Raw genomic sequence first — 19004 nt, forward strand, 5'->3', positions numbered from 1 at the left:
CTGTGTAGGAGTGAGAGGGGGGAAAAAAGAGCCTGAATGACCGACACAAAAGTGGAGTGAGTGAAAGAAAGAAAGAGAGAAAACATGGTATATTTGGAACAATTAGAGAGATGAAGAATGTGAAGAAACACTGTGCTCTGGATTTTCTTCCTTGAGTGAATATAAAGCTTTTTCAGGGCTACAGGGTTCTATGTTAGACTTCCCATTCCCTCTTCCTGGGGTAGCTAGCAAATCTTCTGATGGGTTTGTGTGTGTGTGTGTTTGCTCCATGCGTGTGTGTGAGCACACTCTGTATCAACACTGACCCTCCTCTCCCCAGTCCTCAGTCCTCTCCTCGCTCCCTGAGAACCAACACAGAGCGGACACAGCTTTTACCCGCCCTTTCATCTCATTGTCCTCAGGAGCTAGTGTTTGTACTGTCTATTCAGTACAGTCCACTTTGTACACCTTGGTTCTGTGGGAGAGGACAGGTGTTTGTACTGTCTATTCAGTACAGTCCACTTTGTACACCTTGGTTCTGTGGGAGAGGACAGGTGGATGCAGACCACTAGTATGGCCGGCTGGGTCTTGAGGCTGGCAGTGGGGTCAGTGTTCTGTGGGTCCGTATTGCAGTGTGGGAACCTCGTCAGGGAGAGGGCTTCTGAAATGGAAACCTGATCCAATATAATACGTGTGTAAAACAAATCCCACCCCTCCCTCATCCTCCTCCTCAGCGTTCCCTCCCTCCCTCATCCTCCTCCTCAGCGTGCCCTCCCTCCCTCATCCTCCTCCTCAGCGTGCCCTCCCTCCCTCATCCTCCTCCTCAGCGTGCCCTCCCTCCCTCCACCCTGTTTTCTTTAGGCACATGTTACTCCAAACTTCTACAGTGTTGTGTCTAAGTGATTTGCTGGCAACCAAATATCAGGGGCTGCGTCTCAAACAACACCCCAATCCCTGTATAGTGCACTATTTTTGGCCAGCTAGTGCACTACATGGGGAATAGGGTATCATTTCTGACATGAGTCAGAAAGTCTAGTTGGGAGAGGGTATGAGTTTGGATAAATGTTCCATTTCCTGATCTTCAAGCGTCAAAGATAATCCTCTCACTTCAGCTCCTCCTCCTTTTTCTCCGCAGTCTCTGATTGCTCGACCACTTCCTCTGCAAGCCCCGTCTCTTCCCCTTCCGTCTCCTCTCCCTGGCCATCTATTGGCTCCTCCTTGCCGGCTGGCTCCTCCTCCTCCTCGTGGATGGCTGTGATTGGCTCGGCGGGGTTGCTGAGGCAGTTAGGCGCCTCTCTGTCCGGCGTGTCCTGGGTTTCGGAGGCAATTACTCTCTTCCACATTTCGTGGTTGTCCAGAAGGTGCTGAGTAATGGGACAGAACACTCTCCTCCTGCTCTCCGTAAGCTTCACCACGTGCTTCTCTATAGGGAAGAAGAAAACAATTCCTCAGAACAAAACATACTACATCTCTATCCCCTTATACTGTACACGCAAACCCTTATCATACAACCTCTGGACAGGGGTTACAAAGCAGGGTCTGATCACCTGGGAAGACCAAATACCCTTAAGGCAGACCAGGTAGCCTCGTGTATATGAGGCTTCTGTATCTACTACTAATTATAAACCGGGTAGTTTAACGTTGGTGACCAGTTTATAATAGCATTAAGGCACCACAGGGGTTTGTGGTATATGGCCAATATACCACGGCTAAAGGCTGTATCCAGGCACTCCGCTCTGCGTCATGCCAATATACAACACCACCTTGGACCTTATTGCTAAAATCCACTACATGTATTATCAATCGGCACTATGTCAACAACTCAATACCTGGGCCATTTCAAGCTGAGCTTTGATTTCAATAGGTTTCTGTTAACGGACTTCTTTCAACTCAAAGAAGTTCAACATGAACGTCTACATGCTCTTACGGGAACTCTCAGAGCTAGTCGACTCATCCTCCTCTGCTGTATCCTCCTCTTCCTCCTCTGTCTCTCGTTCCCCCACCTCCTCTTCCTCCTCTCCCTCCGTCCTCCGTGCGTCGGCGGGGTCGACCCAGTTCCCCGGCATGAGGGCGGCGGAGTCGTAGGAGGAACAGAGCGGACCCACGATGTGCGTGATGAAGGACTCCTGGAGTTTGGCGAGCTGTGGCACCGAGCGGTCCATGAAGGGGCTGATGGGAAGGCCCAGACTCGACTCCTCATCGCCCTGAGGAGTGGTGCAGTATGGGTAAACATGGCAGAATGTTAGATATAAGCGTCTGAAAACCCACCTCTTCACAAAGTAATTTGATTAATCCCACAGCACCCCCCCAAAAAACTTGCCTTTATTAAACACATGTCCTTGTCTTTTCATACTAGCACTGACTTTGCTGATAGCTACTTTACTGAGAAGAAATGTACTTGCGATGACTGTGATGTACAGTTGAAGTCGGAAGTTTACATACACTTAGGTTGGAGTCATTAAAACTTGTTTTTCAACCACTCCACAAATTTCTTGTTAACAAACTATGGTTTAGGCAAGTTGGTTAGGACATCTACTTTGTGCATGAAACAAGTCATTTTTCCGACAATTGTTTACAGACAGATTATTTCACTGTATCACAATTCCAGTGGGTCAGAAGTTTACATACACTAAGTTGACTGTGACTTTAAACAGCTTGGAAAATTCCAGAAAATGATGTAATGGCTTTAGAAGCTTCTGATAGGCTAATTGACATCATTTGAGTCAATTGGAGGTGTACCTGTGGATGTATTTCAAGGCCTGCCTTCAAACTCAGAGCCGTCATACCGCTCAAGAAGGAGACGCGTTCTGTCTCCTAGAGATGAACGTACTTTGGTGCGAAAAGTGCAAATCAATCCAAGAACAACAGCAAAGGACCTTGTGAAGATGCTGGAGGAAACAGGTACAAAAGTATCTATATCCACAGTAAAACAAGTCTTATATCAACCTAACCTGAAAGGCCGCTCAGCAAGGAAGAAGCCACTGCTCCAAAACCGCCATAAAAAAGCCAGATTACGGTCTGCAACTGCACATGGGGACAAAGATCGTACTTGGAGAAATGTCCTCTGGTCTGATGAAACAAAATTAGAACTGTTTGGCCATAATAACCATCGTTATGTTTGGAGGAAAAATGGGGAGGCTTGCAAGCCGAAGAACACCATCCCAACCGTGAATCACGGGGGTGGCAGCATCATGTTGTGGGGGTGCTTTTCTGCAGGATGGACTGGTGCACTTCACAAAATAGATGGCATCATGAGGATGGAAAATTATTTATATATATTGAAGCAACATTTCAAGACATCAGTCAGGAAGTTAAAACTTGGTCGCAAATGGGTCTTCCAAATGGACAATGACCCCAAGCATACTTCCAAAGTTGTGGCAAATGGCTTAAGGACAACAAAGTCAAAGGTATTGGAGTGGCCATCACAAAGTCCTGACTTCAATCCTGTAGAACATTTGTGGGCCGAACTGAAAAAGCGTGTGCGAGCTAGGAGGCCTACAAACCTGACTCAGTTACACCAGCTCTGTCAGGGGGAATGGGACAAAATTCCCTCAACTTATTGTGGGAAGGTTGTGGAATGCTATCCGAAACGTTTGACCCAAGTTAAACAATTTAAAGACAATGCTACCAAATACTAATTGAGTGTATGTAAACCTCTGACCCACTGAGAATGTAATGAAAGTCATAAAAGCTGAAATAAATTATTCTCTCTACTATTATTCTGAAATGTCACATTCTTAAAAGAAAGTGGTGATTCTAACTGACCTAAGACAGGGAATTTTACTAGGATGAAATGTCCGGAATTGTGAAAAACTGAGTTTAAATGTATTTGGCTAAGGTGTATGTACATTCTCGACTTCAACTGTATGGTTGTCTCACCTAGCTATCTTAAAATAAATGCAGTGCACTAACTAAGTCGCTTTGGGTAAGCACTTCTGCTGAATGACTAATGCAAATATAATATGAATTATCATTTGACACTATCTGAGGAAAGTCAATCAATCAATCAATCAGCCAATTTTTTTATTTTACCTTTATTTAACTAGGCAAGACAGTTAAGAACAAATTCTTATTTTCAATGACGGCCTAGGAACAGTGGGTTAACTGCCTTTTCAGTAGCAGAACGACAGATTTGTACCTTGTCAGCTCGGGGGTTTGAACTTACAACCTTCCAGTTACTAGCCCAACGCTCTAACCACTTTACCCTGCCGCCCCAATGATATGAGGGAAATTGGAATCAAATGCACTGAGGGAGTCACAGCTAAGGAATTAATACACAGAGAGAGAAAAATGACCATCAGAAATGATGTAAAAACACATCAACATTTGTATCTCTCTCATTTTGTTCACCAGCCAGTCTCAGTCTCTAAGTGGTAAACCAACAGTAACCGCCAGCGCGCAGAGCATGTGGGATTAGCTACTGAATAATCAAAGCTTCAAACTGGGTCAAGAACATAAACAGCAAAAGGCACACATCTATCTAGCTCGGGGAAGCCTACATCTATAGGTCCAGTATTGGCTGACTGACAAGATCATGTATATGCATGTATAGTAAAGTGATTTATAGCAGGATACATATACATGTGTCTGTTGACGTCAAGGGCTTATACACTCAAAGTGGACCGCAGCAGGCAAGGGCTCCTGTTGCCATAGGAACCAGCAGAGCTTTTGCCAGTCAGTGCAGTGGACTGAAATGAGTGTCTGAAGTGAAGAGGGAGAGAGGGGGAAAAAGAGAAAGAGAGAGAGGTGCTACTCTAGAGTAGAGGGGCGTATTGAACCATTAAAATATAGTAAAGTTACAACTTAACCACTGATACAGGGTCAGATCTTTAAGATGTTTTTACTGCGTAAATGGTCAGCGTTAGAATTGTGGGTATACAACTACTGACCCTGGTATGTTTGTTCTTCGTGTGCATGTCTTGAGGCATAGCACAGTTCACTCTGTGATCTGATGTGTTGCAGCTGTATCTTTGTCTGTGTGAATGAGGACTGTCACTGATGACACAAGTAGGTCAGCTAAACTGCAGCACAACAACACTTCCTCTCTCTCTCCTCCCTCTTTTTCCCCTCCCTCTATTTTCCTCTCTCTCTCTCCTCCCTCTATTTCCCCCTCTTTCTCCTCCCTGTCTTTCTCTCCCTCTCTCCTCCCTGTCTTTCTCTCCCTCTCTCTTCCCTGTCTTTCTCCCTCTTTCCCCTCTCTCCTCCCTGTCTTTCCCACTCCCTCTCTCCTCCCTGTCTTTCTATCTCCCCACCCTCCCCTTTATCTCTCTCTTCCTCCCTCTCCCTCCAAGGACGCAAGCAGATTTGACATTTGAGCGACGGTTTGGGTTTCATCATTGAGTGAGATCAGGCTTTGAAGAGACAGACAGACAAAAACAAGATGACTGCGCTGTCAATCACAGTAGCACCGATTATAACCTACACACTTGGTGCTCCTATCACTGTAGAGTGACACATTGTGTCAATACATCAACACTCTCCATTCCAAGTGGCAATCTATTCGTCTCTCCATCAATGCCAGGGTCCCATTTTGAATAGATGGTACATTATGCAGTACATTGCCTGCATACAAGGATGGCTTCTTCAATGCATGTGTGTTGATGGGTGTCACATCGACATTACTGAGAAAGAAACAGAAGAACAAAAGTAGTTCTACATTTCATATTATTTCTCAGTCTATCAATGGTCAATGAATAGAATGGTGTTCCTCTCATTCAGTTCCCCCAACCAATCCACATACTATATGGTCAACTAATCATCAAGCCCCTCATTAGTTTAAAGTGTTGGTTCTGAAATACATCAAATAAATGGACTGACTTGGGGTAACCGAGGATAGGTTTGGGAAACACTGGCATGGAATATTCTAGAAGTGGTAGACCCAGAACGGCCACGATTCCACACTTCACATCAGAGAACTTTGATTTGAATGGGAGTATCCATTGGTTCTACCTATTCTGATGATGGGAATCGTATTGACGGCCATTGTTAACGTTGCCCATGCGTCGTCAATGGGCCACGTGGTGCATTCTGGTTGATTCTGGGACAAGAAGAGCACTCCTCCAATTAGCGAATGGGAGTCAATTGGGCGCTAGTTCAAAAGCCCAATATAAGCATGAGTTACGTGAACAATAAGTACAACATTACAAATCTTTCCGAGATGTGAGATAATTAACTTTGTCTCTGCACTATCATATACAGGTAGCTTTGGATTCGTGACATTACGTACTTTTGAGGAAAATGGACAGGTTTCTCGACTCATACCCTGACATTTAGAAGGGATTGCATGACGATTAGCTTAGCAACCACGTGACACAGCATGACAACATGAACGAGATTGGTCGACAGTCTGCTGGGTGGGGCATTATACCCTCCTCTTTTCATTGCCCAACGGGATTCCTATCTCCTCCTTTCTGTAATATATCTGCCTACACGCTGATCGTTCGTTCTCTGACCACTTAAGAGCCTTTCTTCCTGATCAGCGGTGTGGTTGCTAGGCACCCGTTAGTCTCTGACCAATGAGCAGCATTGTTACTGGAGAGTGGGCTGTTTCCAGGCACCTGTACCACTTCACATTGAGCAGTACCGTGATGGACTCATGAAGTGGCCTGCCTTTTATTTTAGTACCAAGTGGAACACATGTCAATGTCATTTGATGGAGAAATGTCATTGCACCTCTACGTCCTCTCAGGTCTATCATAGCTATTTATGCAGAAGGTAGTGTAATGACCATTTCATGATCAGGCAGTTTCATGGGGTTGGGGGCATGGGTGCACAAGACGACAACAACAAGGCAACTGCATACAGGTCGCCCCCCACAAATGATGCAGCTCCCCCCTTGAACCAATCATTGTAATTTTGTAAACGTCGGATCTCCATGGCAAGATGCATCATTCACCTAATTTCCTCACTGAGGCTCAATGATGTTTATTTCATTCATTTCAGGTCACCCTAGCGGTGGTTAATGCTAGCTAGCATGAGGATGAAAAGGGCAGTTTTCTGGGAAAACTGGCAGTATTTCAGTCTTCTCGATGGAGCAGTGTGGATAAAGGTCAAATTTGGAGAACAGTGTCATATTCCATTCCTGCAATGAGGTATGTTTTCTGAAGGATATCCTGTGTCCTAACATTCTGACCCCGGTGCAGCTCAGTGTAAACAAGCGTAACGGTAGGGTCAGTATCTTCTGGCAAAACCTAGACCTAATAGATGTACCTGTTTGTAGAATTATTTGACGATGCCCTCGGTCCACTGTAGATGCGTGTCCTTGTGTTTCAAATCTAAATCGGTGGCTAGGGTGTAGAGGGTTTGGGGGCTAGTGATCGATTTGGATCTCACCTGTTCATAGAACTCATTGACGATGCCCTCGGTCCACTGTAGATGCAGGTCCTTGTGTTTCAGTGGGCCGTTGATGTCCGCCAGTTTGATGCACATCTGACACACCAGCAACCGGTCGTTCTCATTGGACCAGTCGATGCCCGAGCAGCCATCATCACCCACCTGGAGAGAAGCGAGGGTTAAATGAATCTCAAATGTCTTTCCTCGCGTCCTCACATCCTCTATCCCTACCTCCTTTCAACCTATCAGAGAGAAGCGAGGAGAGCATAAGAGGACAAGTTCTAAATAAAAGAACCTCAGATCTTCTCCTACAGGCTTGTTACTGACATACTGTAAGTTGTCAACCATCAGAGACAATGACACAGCGCTTCAGTCCATTCAGCTGTAGATGCGCTGTACATCAAAGAGAAATGTATGGATCAGAAGCTCATGAACATCGGCTCTGTTTACCTTGGCGTTGAACTCTGCCAGGAAGTCAAAGTGTTTCTTGAGGTCGGTGGCGAGGATGGCCTCGATGACCAGGAAGCGGAAGCGTTTGAACTCCACATGCTCCAGGTTGCCCAGGAAGTTGTACTCTGGCCGGGACATGAACAGGTTCCAGGCCGACGCAGCGTGGTGGTTCTCTAACACCGAGCGGTCGTTATATAGCACAGCCTACAGGGGGAGACAGAGAGCAACGCGTCACTCATTAGTTATCATTGCTGCATCTCAGTGGTCCCTTTGTCTTCCTCCATTTATCTCTTCAGTGATCTGAGAAGAACACAAGATATGAAAGTATCATTGGTGGACTTTGCTTTCACCTTTCCAGTTCCTTTCGCTAGATTCATTCATCCAACCATCCATCAGTCCATCCATCCTCTCCCTCTTCTTCCTCAATTCTTCCCCCTCTCCCTTCCTACCTGAGGAGCGCTAGTTGCCACGAGGAAGGCGTTGGTCCGTCCAGGGTGGTCGTAGTCGTGCATGGCTGCAGCCACATACAGAGCCATGAGCTCCAGGGATGGGATGAGGCCAGACAGACATCCATAACCCTCCTCCATCACCGCAGACATCTTAGAGACCAGGAACCCTGTATGGCCTATATGGCTGGGATGGCTGGGGTTGAGGAGCCCACTGTCCGAGTCTGGGGACACACACACAGGGATAGAAGGGTCAGGGAGATAGATACACAGGTAAATGAGGTGAGGGGTGCTGGGCTTTGCCGTAACAAATCGGAAACTTTAGTACAAAATACTTGGGTCAATGGGTGTAGTCTGCATGTGCGTGCGTGTGTGTCTGTGTGCTAATGTGTGTAGGGGATGACATGAGCATCAGAAAACAACATGACTGACAGACAGCCAGCCACCCTGCCCTAGACAGACATCAGACCCCAGACATCAGAGTAGGCCAGCCCAGTCAGACAGGTTGTGTAAAGAACAAACAGGTCACGATCAGCGTGTTGACATTGGTGTCTGTTGTGTTCCTATGACTGGAGGAGATAGGCTTCTATGGAAGCTATGAAGCTCCACATAGAGAACGAGAGGTAAAATAACTGGCGATGACTATGAACTAACGGTCAACCGATCTCACTGGAAACACGGTTCTGGGAACTTCCACAGCCTCCAGTCTGCAAACTGTAAGGCTGATGTTCTACAATATTATGCCATTTGACATAAGCTACTGATGTGGTTGGTGTGTATGGTTGAATATACAGTAGCTAAATGAGCCTCAGAAGGACTGGGTTTGCCTGGCTGCCATCAGCAACAGGTATACAACAGTAGGCTTATAGACATAGGATACAGTATTAGCCTCAGTCAGAACACAAAGGTATGGAGAGCAGAGGAAAGGAGGAAGTGTGTGTGTGTGTGTGTGTGTGTGTGTGTGTGTGTGTGTGTGTGTCAGTGCAAGTGTGTATGCTTGTATTTGCATATGCATGCGTGTGTGTCCTCACCAGAGTCTGAGCTGTGGTCTGTGAGGAGGTTGGGCAGGCCTGGCACGGCCTGGGTGGTGAGGTACCACACGGCATGGAGCACGTCAGTGGCATGGATCCTGTTGTGGTCTGCATGGGGAGGGAGAGGAGATGCCAACTGTAATACTAACTTAGTCCACCGGATGATAATGAGACAGGTGGAGGTAGAGGGAACAGAACTAGTGCTGTGATTGCATTGAGAAAGCCAACACCTCCCTCTTGTGGATAGAATAGGCAGTGCTACCACCACCACTGCGCAAAGTTTGGATTACGATAGTTTCATTCAAATGTTTCTGATATTCTCGAGTACTTGATGGATCTGTGTGTATTACAAGGCATATTCACAAAGAGGATTGATTGTAATGTTTGCTCACATGGGATGTCCCTGTATCCGTTCTCCAGAGCATGGAAATAGTTCATGAACTCCCTGACAGGGATCTTGAACGTCTCAAACAGTCCCGTGTCCTCAAACAGGCGGTATGAAACCTGGAACACACATAGAGCAGCCTTATCCCATCCACCAAGTTATTCTCTTCACACCTAAAGCTGTGATGCTGCTGCTTGGGTCTTTCCACAAAATGGGTCCCTTTTGATATTTTTACCTTTAATTAACTATGGAAGTCAGTTAAGAATAACTTCTTATTTACAATGACGGCCTACCGGGGATACACTGGACCAATCACGGCCGGATGTGATGCAGCCTGGATTCAAACCAGGGACTGCAGTGATGCCTCTTGCACTGAGATGCAGTGCCTTAAACCGCTGTGCCACTCAGGAGCCATTTTAAGTAGAAACTGTGCACCAATATTGAATTAAATGCCTGTTATATTAAACCAAGTGCTCTTTAATATAGAACAAATGGGAAATTCAATAAATCTGATTGTTTTATATGATTAAAGATTTTCTGCAAAATTCAGCACTTTGAAATGTCCCTCTGTGTATAGCCGCGTGATCATTTTGGGTCGACAAGGAAGGGGTGGGTGGAGAAAGTTATTTTTCCCACGCTACAGACGGCTATATAGGTCCACTAATACAGGACTAGTAAAGGCCCAGTGCACACCCCCAGCATCCTACTTCCTGTGGCTATGCCTCTGTGCATCATATGTGACTTCTAGCAAGATTTTTAAATTAATTTAATCCCAAAATGTTCAGAATCATCGTAAAGCTAGTAGTTATTGTGTTGCTTCGATAAAGTCATTTCCAAAGCTTATTATTTATTTCATGCCATTAGTGATTCATTTTAAGAAGAAAACATTTTTAAGGTCAGCCCTGTTACTTGAATTGAATTCTCATTTTAACATGGTGAAACTATTTGTTTCAAAAGACAAGTGTAACATCTAATAATCAAATCAAAGTGTAAAAGCAGGTGAGCTGGTTCTACTCTTTCTGGTCATTTTCTGGTGTTTTGTGGTAGAAAACTGAGTGTAAACCAAGACCCTACTGCTGTCTTGGTTTACAGTACACCGCAATTCCAATAACTTGTAACTCCTGTTTCAACCAGTAGATGGCAGTGCAATCCCACCCATATCTCACAGTGCTTTATTCACAAGCATCACTCCATGTACACATCGGGGGAGCGGATTTCTCTATCTACCAAAGCCCCTCAGTTATGGAATAGCTGTTCCTGTCAGGTAAGAGGGACAGGCACCATTGAGGCTTTCACATCACGTTTAAAACCCCACCTAGCTTGGCCTTTAACCAGTAACTGTTTTAACATCAACTTTGTCTTATATTCTTTTTATTCATACTTTTTACTGCTTCCTGTTTGCTTTAACTATTTTTCATTGCATTGTCGTAATGTATTTTCTCAATTGTGTTGCGATTTAAAATGCATTTTAAATGAAGTTTGATTTGAAGTCTGCGCCATTCTCACTTGGTTCACAATGGACTGTTTTCACCGCAGCATTCTTACCTGTATAACTATCCTTACCTGAATAGGTCTGGAATGTTCTCACTCGGCTCTACAGTAGCTAACCTTACCTGGCTGAGGATGCAACCTAATCTTCTCCGGGTTGAAGACTATCCTCACCTGGCTAAGTCTCACCTGTTCTCACCTGACTAAGGCTTTATCTATCCTTACCCGGCTGAGGATGCAGCCAGACTGTCAGTGTGTCTTCTCCGCCAGGTTGAAGATGTGCTGTTCTCACCTGTACTCACTGGTTCTTACCTAGCTAAGTCTCACCTGGCTGAGGCCTGTTCTCACCTGGCTAAGGCCTGTTCTCACCTGGCTGAGGCCTGTTCTCACCTGGCTGAGGCCTGTTCTCATCTGGCTGTGGCCTGTTCTCACCTGGCTGAGGCCTGTTCTCATCTGGCTGAGGCCTGTTCTCACCTGGCTGAGGCCTGTTCTCACCTGGCTGAGGACTGTTCTCACCTGGCTGAGGCCTGTTCTCACCTGGCTGAGGCCTGTTCTCACCTGGCTGAGGCCTGTTCTCACCTGGCTGAGGACTGTTCTCACCTGGCTGAGGCCTGTTCTCACCTGGCTGAGGCCTGTTCTCACCTGGCTGAGGATGCATCCTGAGCGGCCGTGTGTTTTCTCCACCAGGTTGAAGATGGGGAAGTTCCAGTTGTTGAGTTGAGTCATCAGAGGATCCAGCTCTGGCATTACCAGAGGCTCTGGGGCCAGGATGGGCTGTGTGTCCTAGAGGTCAGGGGTCAGGATCAAGGGTAATTTCAAGTGGCTATGGGTAATAAATAGTATGTTACAAGTAAGGTAGTGTATAGGGAAATAGCATGTTATAGCATGTTTTTTGTTCTTTGAATCAAATGCATAATTTTATAATGTGCTGATAGATTGATATTGCAGCCATGAAATGTTTAGCATATTTGTAGACCCATTTTCATTCCACTCAATGCATTTCTATAGTTGAACCTACCTCCGGAGGTGGCAGTAGGGGGTGCAGGACGATGCCCTCAGGCTGGTACGACCTACACCCGTCCTGGGTGTCCGAGGGCTTCTTGGCCCCCTCCCCGTCCTCCTCGTTCTGTGCAAAGTCACTGCTGTCACTGTGGTTGGTCTCGTAGGTGCTCTCATAGTCTGACGATGCCACTGCCGGGTCATCTTATAGGACAGGACAGATCAGGGTTCAGGGGTTAAGTCAGGTGGTTGACACGCTCGGAACGTGGCAGATATAAATGTAACACTAAGAAACTAGACATATATGGAGAAGTAGATAAGTGTCCTTTTACTACTTACCAGGGTGGGGTATTATGTCCCCTTTGTCCATAGACCCCTCCCCATGGCTCAGCCTGCTGTACGGTCTGCCACAGCTGAGAGAGGGACAGAGGACAGCTAAACAAAGGATATTCAAAACATGTAAATAACTACAATATGACAAAAGGCTCGACATTTATATCTCATGGGAGAGGAGAAAAGAGAGCAAGAGGATGAGTGAGGAGTTAGAGTAGCATCAGTAGCGTGAGAGGAACCAAGGTCAGCTGTTCTAGCTGAACCAGGATCAACGACATTATTCCTCTCATCACAGCCAGATCCAGGGGTGGATATTTTGTATTTGTATTTATTAAAGATCCCCATTACTTCCTGGGGTCCAGCAACATGAAAGGCAAATGTTACATGACATTACATATCATAGCACTTTTCACAACATATTAATACGTGTGTGCCCTCAGGCCAGTACTCTACAACCACATATCTACAATACAAAATCCATGTTTATGTGTGTGTAGAGTGTGTTTGTTATCATGTGCATCTGTATGCGTGTGTCTGGGCCTGTGTTTGTGTCTCTTCACAGTCCCCACTGTTCCATAAGGTATATTTTTATATCTGATTCTACTGCTTGCATCAGTTACCTGATGTGGAATAGAGTTCCATGTAGTCATGGCTCCATGTAGTACTGTGTGCCTCCCATAGTCTGTTGTGGATTTAGGGACTGTGAAGAGACCTCTGGTGGCATGTCTTGTGGGGAATGCATGGGTGTCTGAGCTGTGTGCTAGTAGTTTAAACAGGCAGCTCAATTCATTCAACATGTCAATACTTCTTACAAAAACAAGTAATGATGAAGTCAACATCTCCTCTACTTGGAGCCATGAGAGATTGACATGAATATTATTCAAATCAAATCACATTTTATTGGTCACATACACATGGTTAGCAGATGTTATTGGTCACATACACATGGTTAGCAGATGTTATTGGTCACATACACATGGTTAGCAGATGTTATTGGTCACAAACACATGGTTAGCAGATGTTATTGGTCACAAACACATGGTTAGCAGATGTTATTGGTCACAAACACATGGTTAGCAGATGTTATTGGTCACAAACACATGGTTAGCAGATGTTATTGCGAGTGTAACAAAATGCTTATGCTTCTAGATCCGACAGTGCAGCAGTATCTAACAGATAATATCTAACAAGTCCACAACAAACTTAACCTAACTTCTAAGAATTTCGACAACAAAACCTAATACACACAATCTAGTAAAGGTATGGGATAAGAATATATAAGTATAAAATATATGGATGAGCAGTGACAGAGCGGCTAAGATGCAATAGATAGTAAAGAATAGATAGTAAAGGATACAGTATACAGTTTATAGTACATATGAGATAAGTAATGCGAGATATGTAAACATTATTAAAGTGGCATTATTAAAGTGACTAGTGTTCCATTTATTAAAGAGGCCAATGATATCAGTCTGTAGGTAGGCAGCCACCTCTCTGTGCTAGTGGTGGCTGTTTAACAATCTGATGGCCTTGAGATAGAAACTGTTTTTCAATCACTCTGTTCCAGCTTTGTTGCATCTGTACTGACCTCCCCTTCTGGATGGAAGCGGGGTGAACAGGCAGTGGCTCGGGTGGTTATTGTCCTTGATGATATTTTTTTGCCTTCCTGTGACATCGGGTGTTGTAGGTGTCCTGGAGGGAAGGTAGTTTGCCCCCAGTGATGCGTTGTGCAGACTGCACTAGCCTCTGGAGAGGCCTGCGGTTCTGGGCGGTGCAGTTGCCATACCAGGCAATGATACAGCCCGACAGGATCCTCTCAATTGTGCACCTGTTAAAGTCAGTGAGGGTTTTCGGTGACAAGCCACATTTTTTCTGCCTCCTGAGGCTGAAGAGGTGATGTTGCACCTTTTTCACCACACTGTCTGTGTGGGTGGTCCATTTCAATTTGCTGGTGATGGGTGAACAGGGAGTACAGGAGGGGGCTGAGAATGCAGCCTTGTGGGGCCCCAGTGTTGAGAGTCAATGGAGTGGAGATGTTGTTTCCTACCCTCACCACCTTGGGGCGGCCCGTCAGGAAGTCCAGGACCCAGTTGCACAGGGCGGGGTCAAGACCCAGGGTCTCAAGCTTAATGAAGAATTTGGAGGGTATTATGGTATTGAATGCTGAGCTGTACTCAATGAAGAGCATTCTTACATAGGTATTCCTCTCGTCCAGATGGGATAGGGCAGTGTGATGGCGATTGCATTGTCTGAGAACCTATTGGGGTGGTAAGCAAATTGCAGTGGGTCTAGGGTGACAGGTAGGGTGGAGGTGATATGATCCTTGACTAGTCTCTCAAAGCACTTCATGGTGACAGAAGTGAGTGCAACGGAGCGATAGTCATTTAGTTCAGTTACCTTAGCTTTCTTGGGACAGGAACAATGGTGGCCATCATGAAGCATGTGGAGACAGCAGACTGGGATAGGGATTGATTGAATATGTCTGTAAACACACTAGCCAGCTGGTCTGTGCATGCTCTGAGGATGCGGCAAGGGATGCCGTCAGTCCACAGTCTTTGTTAGCGGGCCGCGTCGGTGGGACTGTATTGTCCTCAAAGCGCGCAAAGAAGTTGTTCAATTATTCTGGAAGCAAGACATCGATGTCTGCGACGGGGCTGGTTTTCTTTTTGTAATCTGTGATTGTCTGTAGACGCTGCCACATATGTCTCGTATTTAAGCGGTTGAATTGCGACTCCACTTTGTCGCTATACTGACGCTTTGCTTGTTTGATTGTATTATGGAGTGAATAACTACACTGTTTGCATTCGGCCATGTTGCCTTGCCATGATTAAATGCGGTGGTACGTGCTTTCAGTTTTGCGCAAATGTTGTCATCAATCCACGGTTTCTGGTTAGGGAAGGTTTTAATAGTCACAGTGGGTACAACATCTCCTATACACTTCCTTATAAACTCGCTCACCGAGTTAGCGTATACATCAATGAGTCGTTAATAACCTCTTAAGGTATAGGGGGCAGCATTTTCACTTTTGGATAAATAGCGTGCCCAATTTCAACTTCCTGCTACTCATGCCAGGAATATATGATATACATATGAATAGTAGATGTGGATAGAAAACACTCTGAAGTTTCTAAAACTGTTTCCATCATGTCTGTGACTATAACAGAACTTATGTAGCAGGCAAAACCCCGAGGACTAACTGAACAGAATTTATTTTCTTTTTTGCCTCTGACTGTTCCCTCTGTCTTTGCCAAGGGATATTTGATAGGAACCTGTTTTCAGTTCCTACCACTTCCACTGGATGTCACCAGTCTTTGGAATTTGGTTGAGGTTATTCATTTGTGCAACGAAGAAGAAGCACATCCTGGAACAACATTACACTATTGAGAGTTGCGCAAGACGTAAAAAGGAGCATTGGTTTGTTTACTTGCTGTATTGATGACAGATTGCCCCGTCTACAATTTGATCGATTATTAACGTTTTAAAAAACTAAAGTTGTATTACAAAAGTAGTTTGAAATATTTTGGCAAAGTTTATAGGCAACTTTTGAAATGTTTTGTAGTGACGTTGTGTTTTTGTAAGCTGTTTTTTTCTGGATCAAACGCGCTTTATAAATGGACATTTTGGGTATATATGGACAGAATTAATTGAACAAAAGGACCAATTGTGATGTTTATGGGACATATTGGAGGGCCAACAAAAGAAGCTTGTAAGGTAAGGCATGTTTTATATTTTATCTCTGTGTTTTGTGTAGCGCCCGCAGGGTTGAAATATGCTTCCCTCTTTGTTTACTGTTGTGCTGTCATCAGATAATAGCTTCTTATGCTTTCGCCGAAAAGCTTTTTAAAATCTGACATGTTGGCTGGATTCACAACAAGTGTAGGGGGCGCTATTTTAATTTTTGGATGAAAAACGTTGCCGTTTTAAACAAGATATTTTGTCACGAAAAGATGCTCGACTATGCATATAATTGACAGCTTTGGAAAGAAGACACTCTGACGTTTCCAAAACGGCAAAGATATTGTCTCTGAGTGCCATAGAACTGTTGTTACAGGCGAAACCCAGATAAAAATCCAACCAGGAAGTGCCGCATTTCTTTAAACCGCCTCATGCCAATGACTCCTTATATGGCTGTGAATGAGCTACGAATGAGCTTACGTTTTCCACGTTTTCCCCAAGGTGTCTACAGCATTGTGGCATTGTCTTTTTAGGCATTTCCCTTGAAGAATGGCTGTAAAGGACCATATATGGCATGGTGTCTCCCGCAGAAAACCTTGCATAAAATACTGAGGTAGCCATTTTTCCAATCGCTTCTTATGAGAAACCAACTGCCTCGAGAGATATCTTATCGAATATATTTGTTAAAAACACCTTGAGGATGGATCCTAAACAACATTTGCCGTGTTTCTGTCGATATTATGTAGCTAATTTTGAAAAAAGTTTGGCGTTATAGTTGTAGCATTTTTCGGTCGATTTCTCAGCCAAGCATGGTGAAGAAACGGGAGCTTTTTCGCCTACAAAAATAATATTTTTGGAAAAAAGGAACATTTGCTATCTAACTGGGAGTCTCCTGAGTGAAAGCATCCAAAGTTCTTCAAAGGTAAATGATTTAATTTGGTTGCTTTTCTTATTTTTGTGAAAATGTTGCCTGCTGCCAGCAGAGCTAGCATAGCATTATGCCATGATAAACTTACACAAATACTTGTCTAGCGTCGGCTGTAACGCATATTTTGAAAATCTGAGATGACAGTGTTTTAACAAAAGGCTAAGCTTGTGTTTGAATATATTTATTTAATTTCATTTGCGATTTTCATGAATAGGAAAAGTTTCTAGGGGTATTTATGTCCGTTGCGTTATGCTAATGCATTTGAGGCTATGATTACGCTCCCGGATACGGGATTGCTCGTCGCAACTGGTTAATGAATGTTTGATTTTATATCATTATTTGAATTTGCCGCGCTGCATTTTCCCTGTTTTTTTCCCAAGTGGGACGCAAGCGTCCCCTATACCATAAGAAGTTAACTAGGGACTGGACATTAGTGAGTAATATACTCAGAAGCGGTGGGGGGGGGGTGCGCGCATCCGAAGCCTCACTAGAAGACCGCTCCGGCACTCTCTCCTCTGGCGGAGTTGTTTTGGGTCAGCCTCTGGAATCAGTTCAAATGCCCTGGGAGGTGCAGACAAAGGATCCGCTTTGGGAAAGTCATATTTCTGGTCGTAGTGCTGGTTGTGCTGTTAAGTTGACATCTCTCTGATATTCAATAGTTCTTCCCGGCTGTATGTAATAACACTTAAGGTTTTCTGGAAGAATCATGTATGAAATAATACATTAAAAAAACAAAATACTGCACAGGACTAGAAGCGAAACTGCCATCTCTATCGGCGCTGTCTCACTTTTTAATAATCTAGGCACTCTGTGTACATTGTACATGCATCTTAGCTACTGTTACATCAACATGTTTTGACCATTACAGTTTTACAATCCAGGGTTCTTCCAAACAGTTTAGTCACCTCAATATGCTCAATGTTCAAATTCTTCATCACAAGATTTAGTTGAAGTTTAGGGTTTAGTGAATGATTTAACCCAAACACAAAGCTTTTAGTTTTTTAAATATTTAAGACTAATTTAATTCTTGCCACCCATTCTGAAACTGACTGCAGATCTTTGTTAAGTGTTGCAGTAATTTCACTCCTTGTAGTAGCGGACGTGTATAGTGTTAAGTCATCTGCATACAGTATATAGATTGTTAATCAAAGCCAGTGGCATGACATTATTAAAGATTGAAAAAGTATGGGGCCTAGACAGCTGCCCTGGGGAATTCCTGATTCTACCTCGATTATGTTGGAGAGGCTTTCATTAAAGAACACCCTCTGTCTTCTGTTAGACATTAATAATGTCAAAAGCCGCACTGAGGTCATCAAGTTCTCTCAGACAATCATATCCACTAGTGCAAACCGTCACAAAACGTTTCACAATGGAAACGATAGTTTCTATTGGACAAGTTCAGGTACAGTATGTCCCTCCCCATTTGTTTCCGTTTGGTTCCGAGTGAAAAGACCCCAGTACTCCCTTCCCATGTCAACAACACAGCCCTGGCCTCCATCACTTACTTTATAGTTTCCTTTATGTCCACCATTTCAACACTTATAACCCTCCCACATCCAGCCCTTCATTATTGTCTTTATGTATTTCTTCTGTGGTGGACTTCTCTTCCTTAGATCACTCATCTTAATAACTGAACATCTTGTCGCCGCTATTAAGACAACCTGTACTTCTTATCCATGTCCTCTTGTCTTAGAACATTGCAGCGGGACCTTCTCTGTGACTCACTGGCGTGAGTCCATATGCCTCAGAGGAAGTCTCTATCTATTTCACTCTCTCTCTTTGACTATCTCACTGCTCTCTCTCTCTCTCTCTCTCTCTCTCTAGCTCTCTCTATGGCATGAGTCCATGTGCCTCAGAGGAAGTCTCTTCGTCTCTCTCTCGCTCTGTCTCTCTCGCTCTCTCTTTGTCTCTCTCTCTCTGTCTCTCTCTTTCTCTTTGTCTCTCTCTCTCTCTGTGTC

The 19004-nt window shown here is 44.5% G+C and overlaps 1 protein-coding gene across 2 annotated transcripts in view; it reads right to left on the minus strand.

The window, feature by feature from the left end:
- Positions 1–825: 825 nt before the first annotated feature.
- The window catches only part of pde3a (phosphodiesterase 3A, cGMP-inhibited), an 88427-nt gene continuing 70248 nt past the window's right edge, over positions 826–19004 (minus strand). For both annotated transcript variants that reach the window (XM_042300197.1, XM_042300196.1), the window contains 10 exons: positions 12450–12523; positions 12130–12314; positions 11754–11894; positions 9631–9742; positions 9239–9346; positions 8211–8431; positions 7762–7965; positions 7312–7473; positions 1907–2183; positions 826–1402 (listed from right to left, as the gene is read on the minus strand). In XM_042300197.1, coding sequence (XP_042156131.1) covers positions 1083–1402; positions 1907–2183; positions 7312–7473; positions 7762–7965; positions 8211–8431; positions 9239–9346; positions 9631–9742; positions 11754–11894; positions 12130–12314; positions 12450–12523 — 1804 coding nt within the window. In that variant the 3' untranslated portion in view covers positions 826–1082. The remainder of the gene's footprint in view (positions 1403–1906; positions 2184–7311; positions 7474–7761; positions 7966–8210; positions 8432–9238; positions 9347–9630; positions 9743–11753; positions 11895–12129; positions 12315–12449; positions 12524–19004) is intronic.

The sequence above is a fragment of the Oncorhynchus tshawytscha genome, linkage group LG17 (genome assembly GCF_018296145.1).
Source record: "Oncorhynchus tshawytscha isolate Ot180627B linkage group LG17, Otsh_v2.0, whole genome shotgun sequence".
Taxonomy (NCBI): Eukaryota; Metazoa; Chordata; class Actinopteri; order Salmoniformes; family Salmonidae; genus Oncorhynchus; species Oncorhynchus tshawytscha.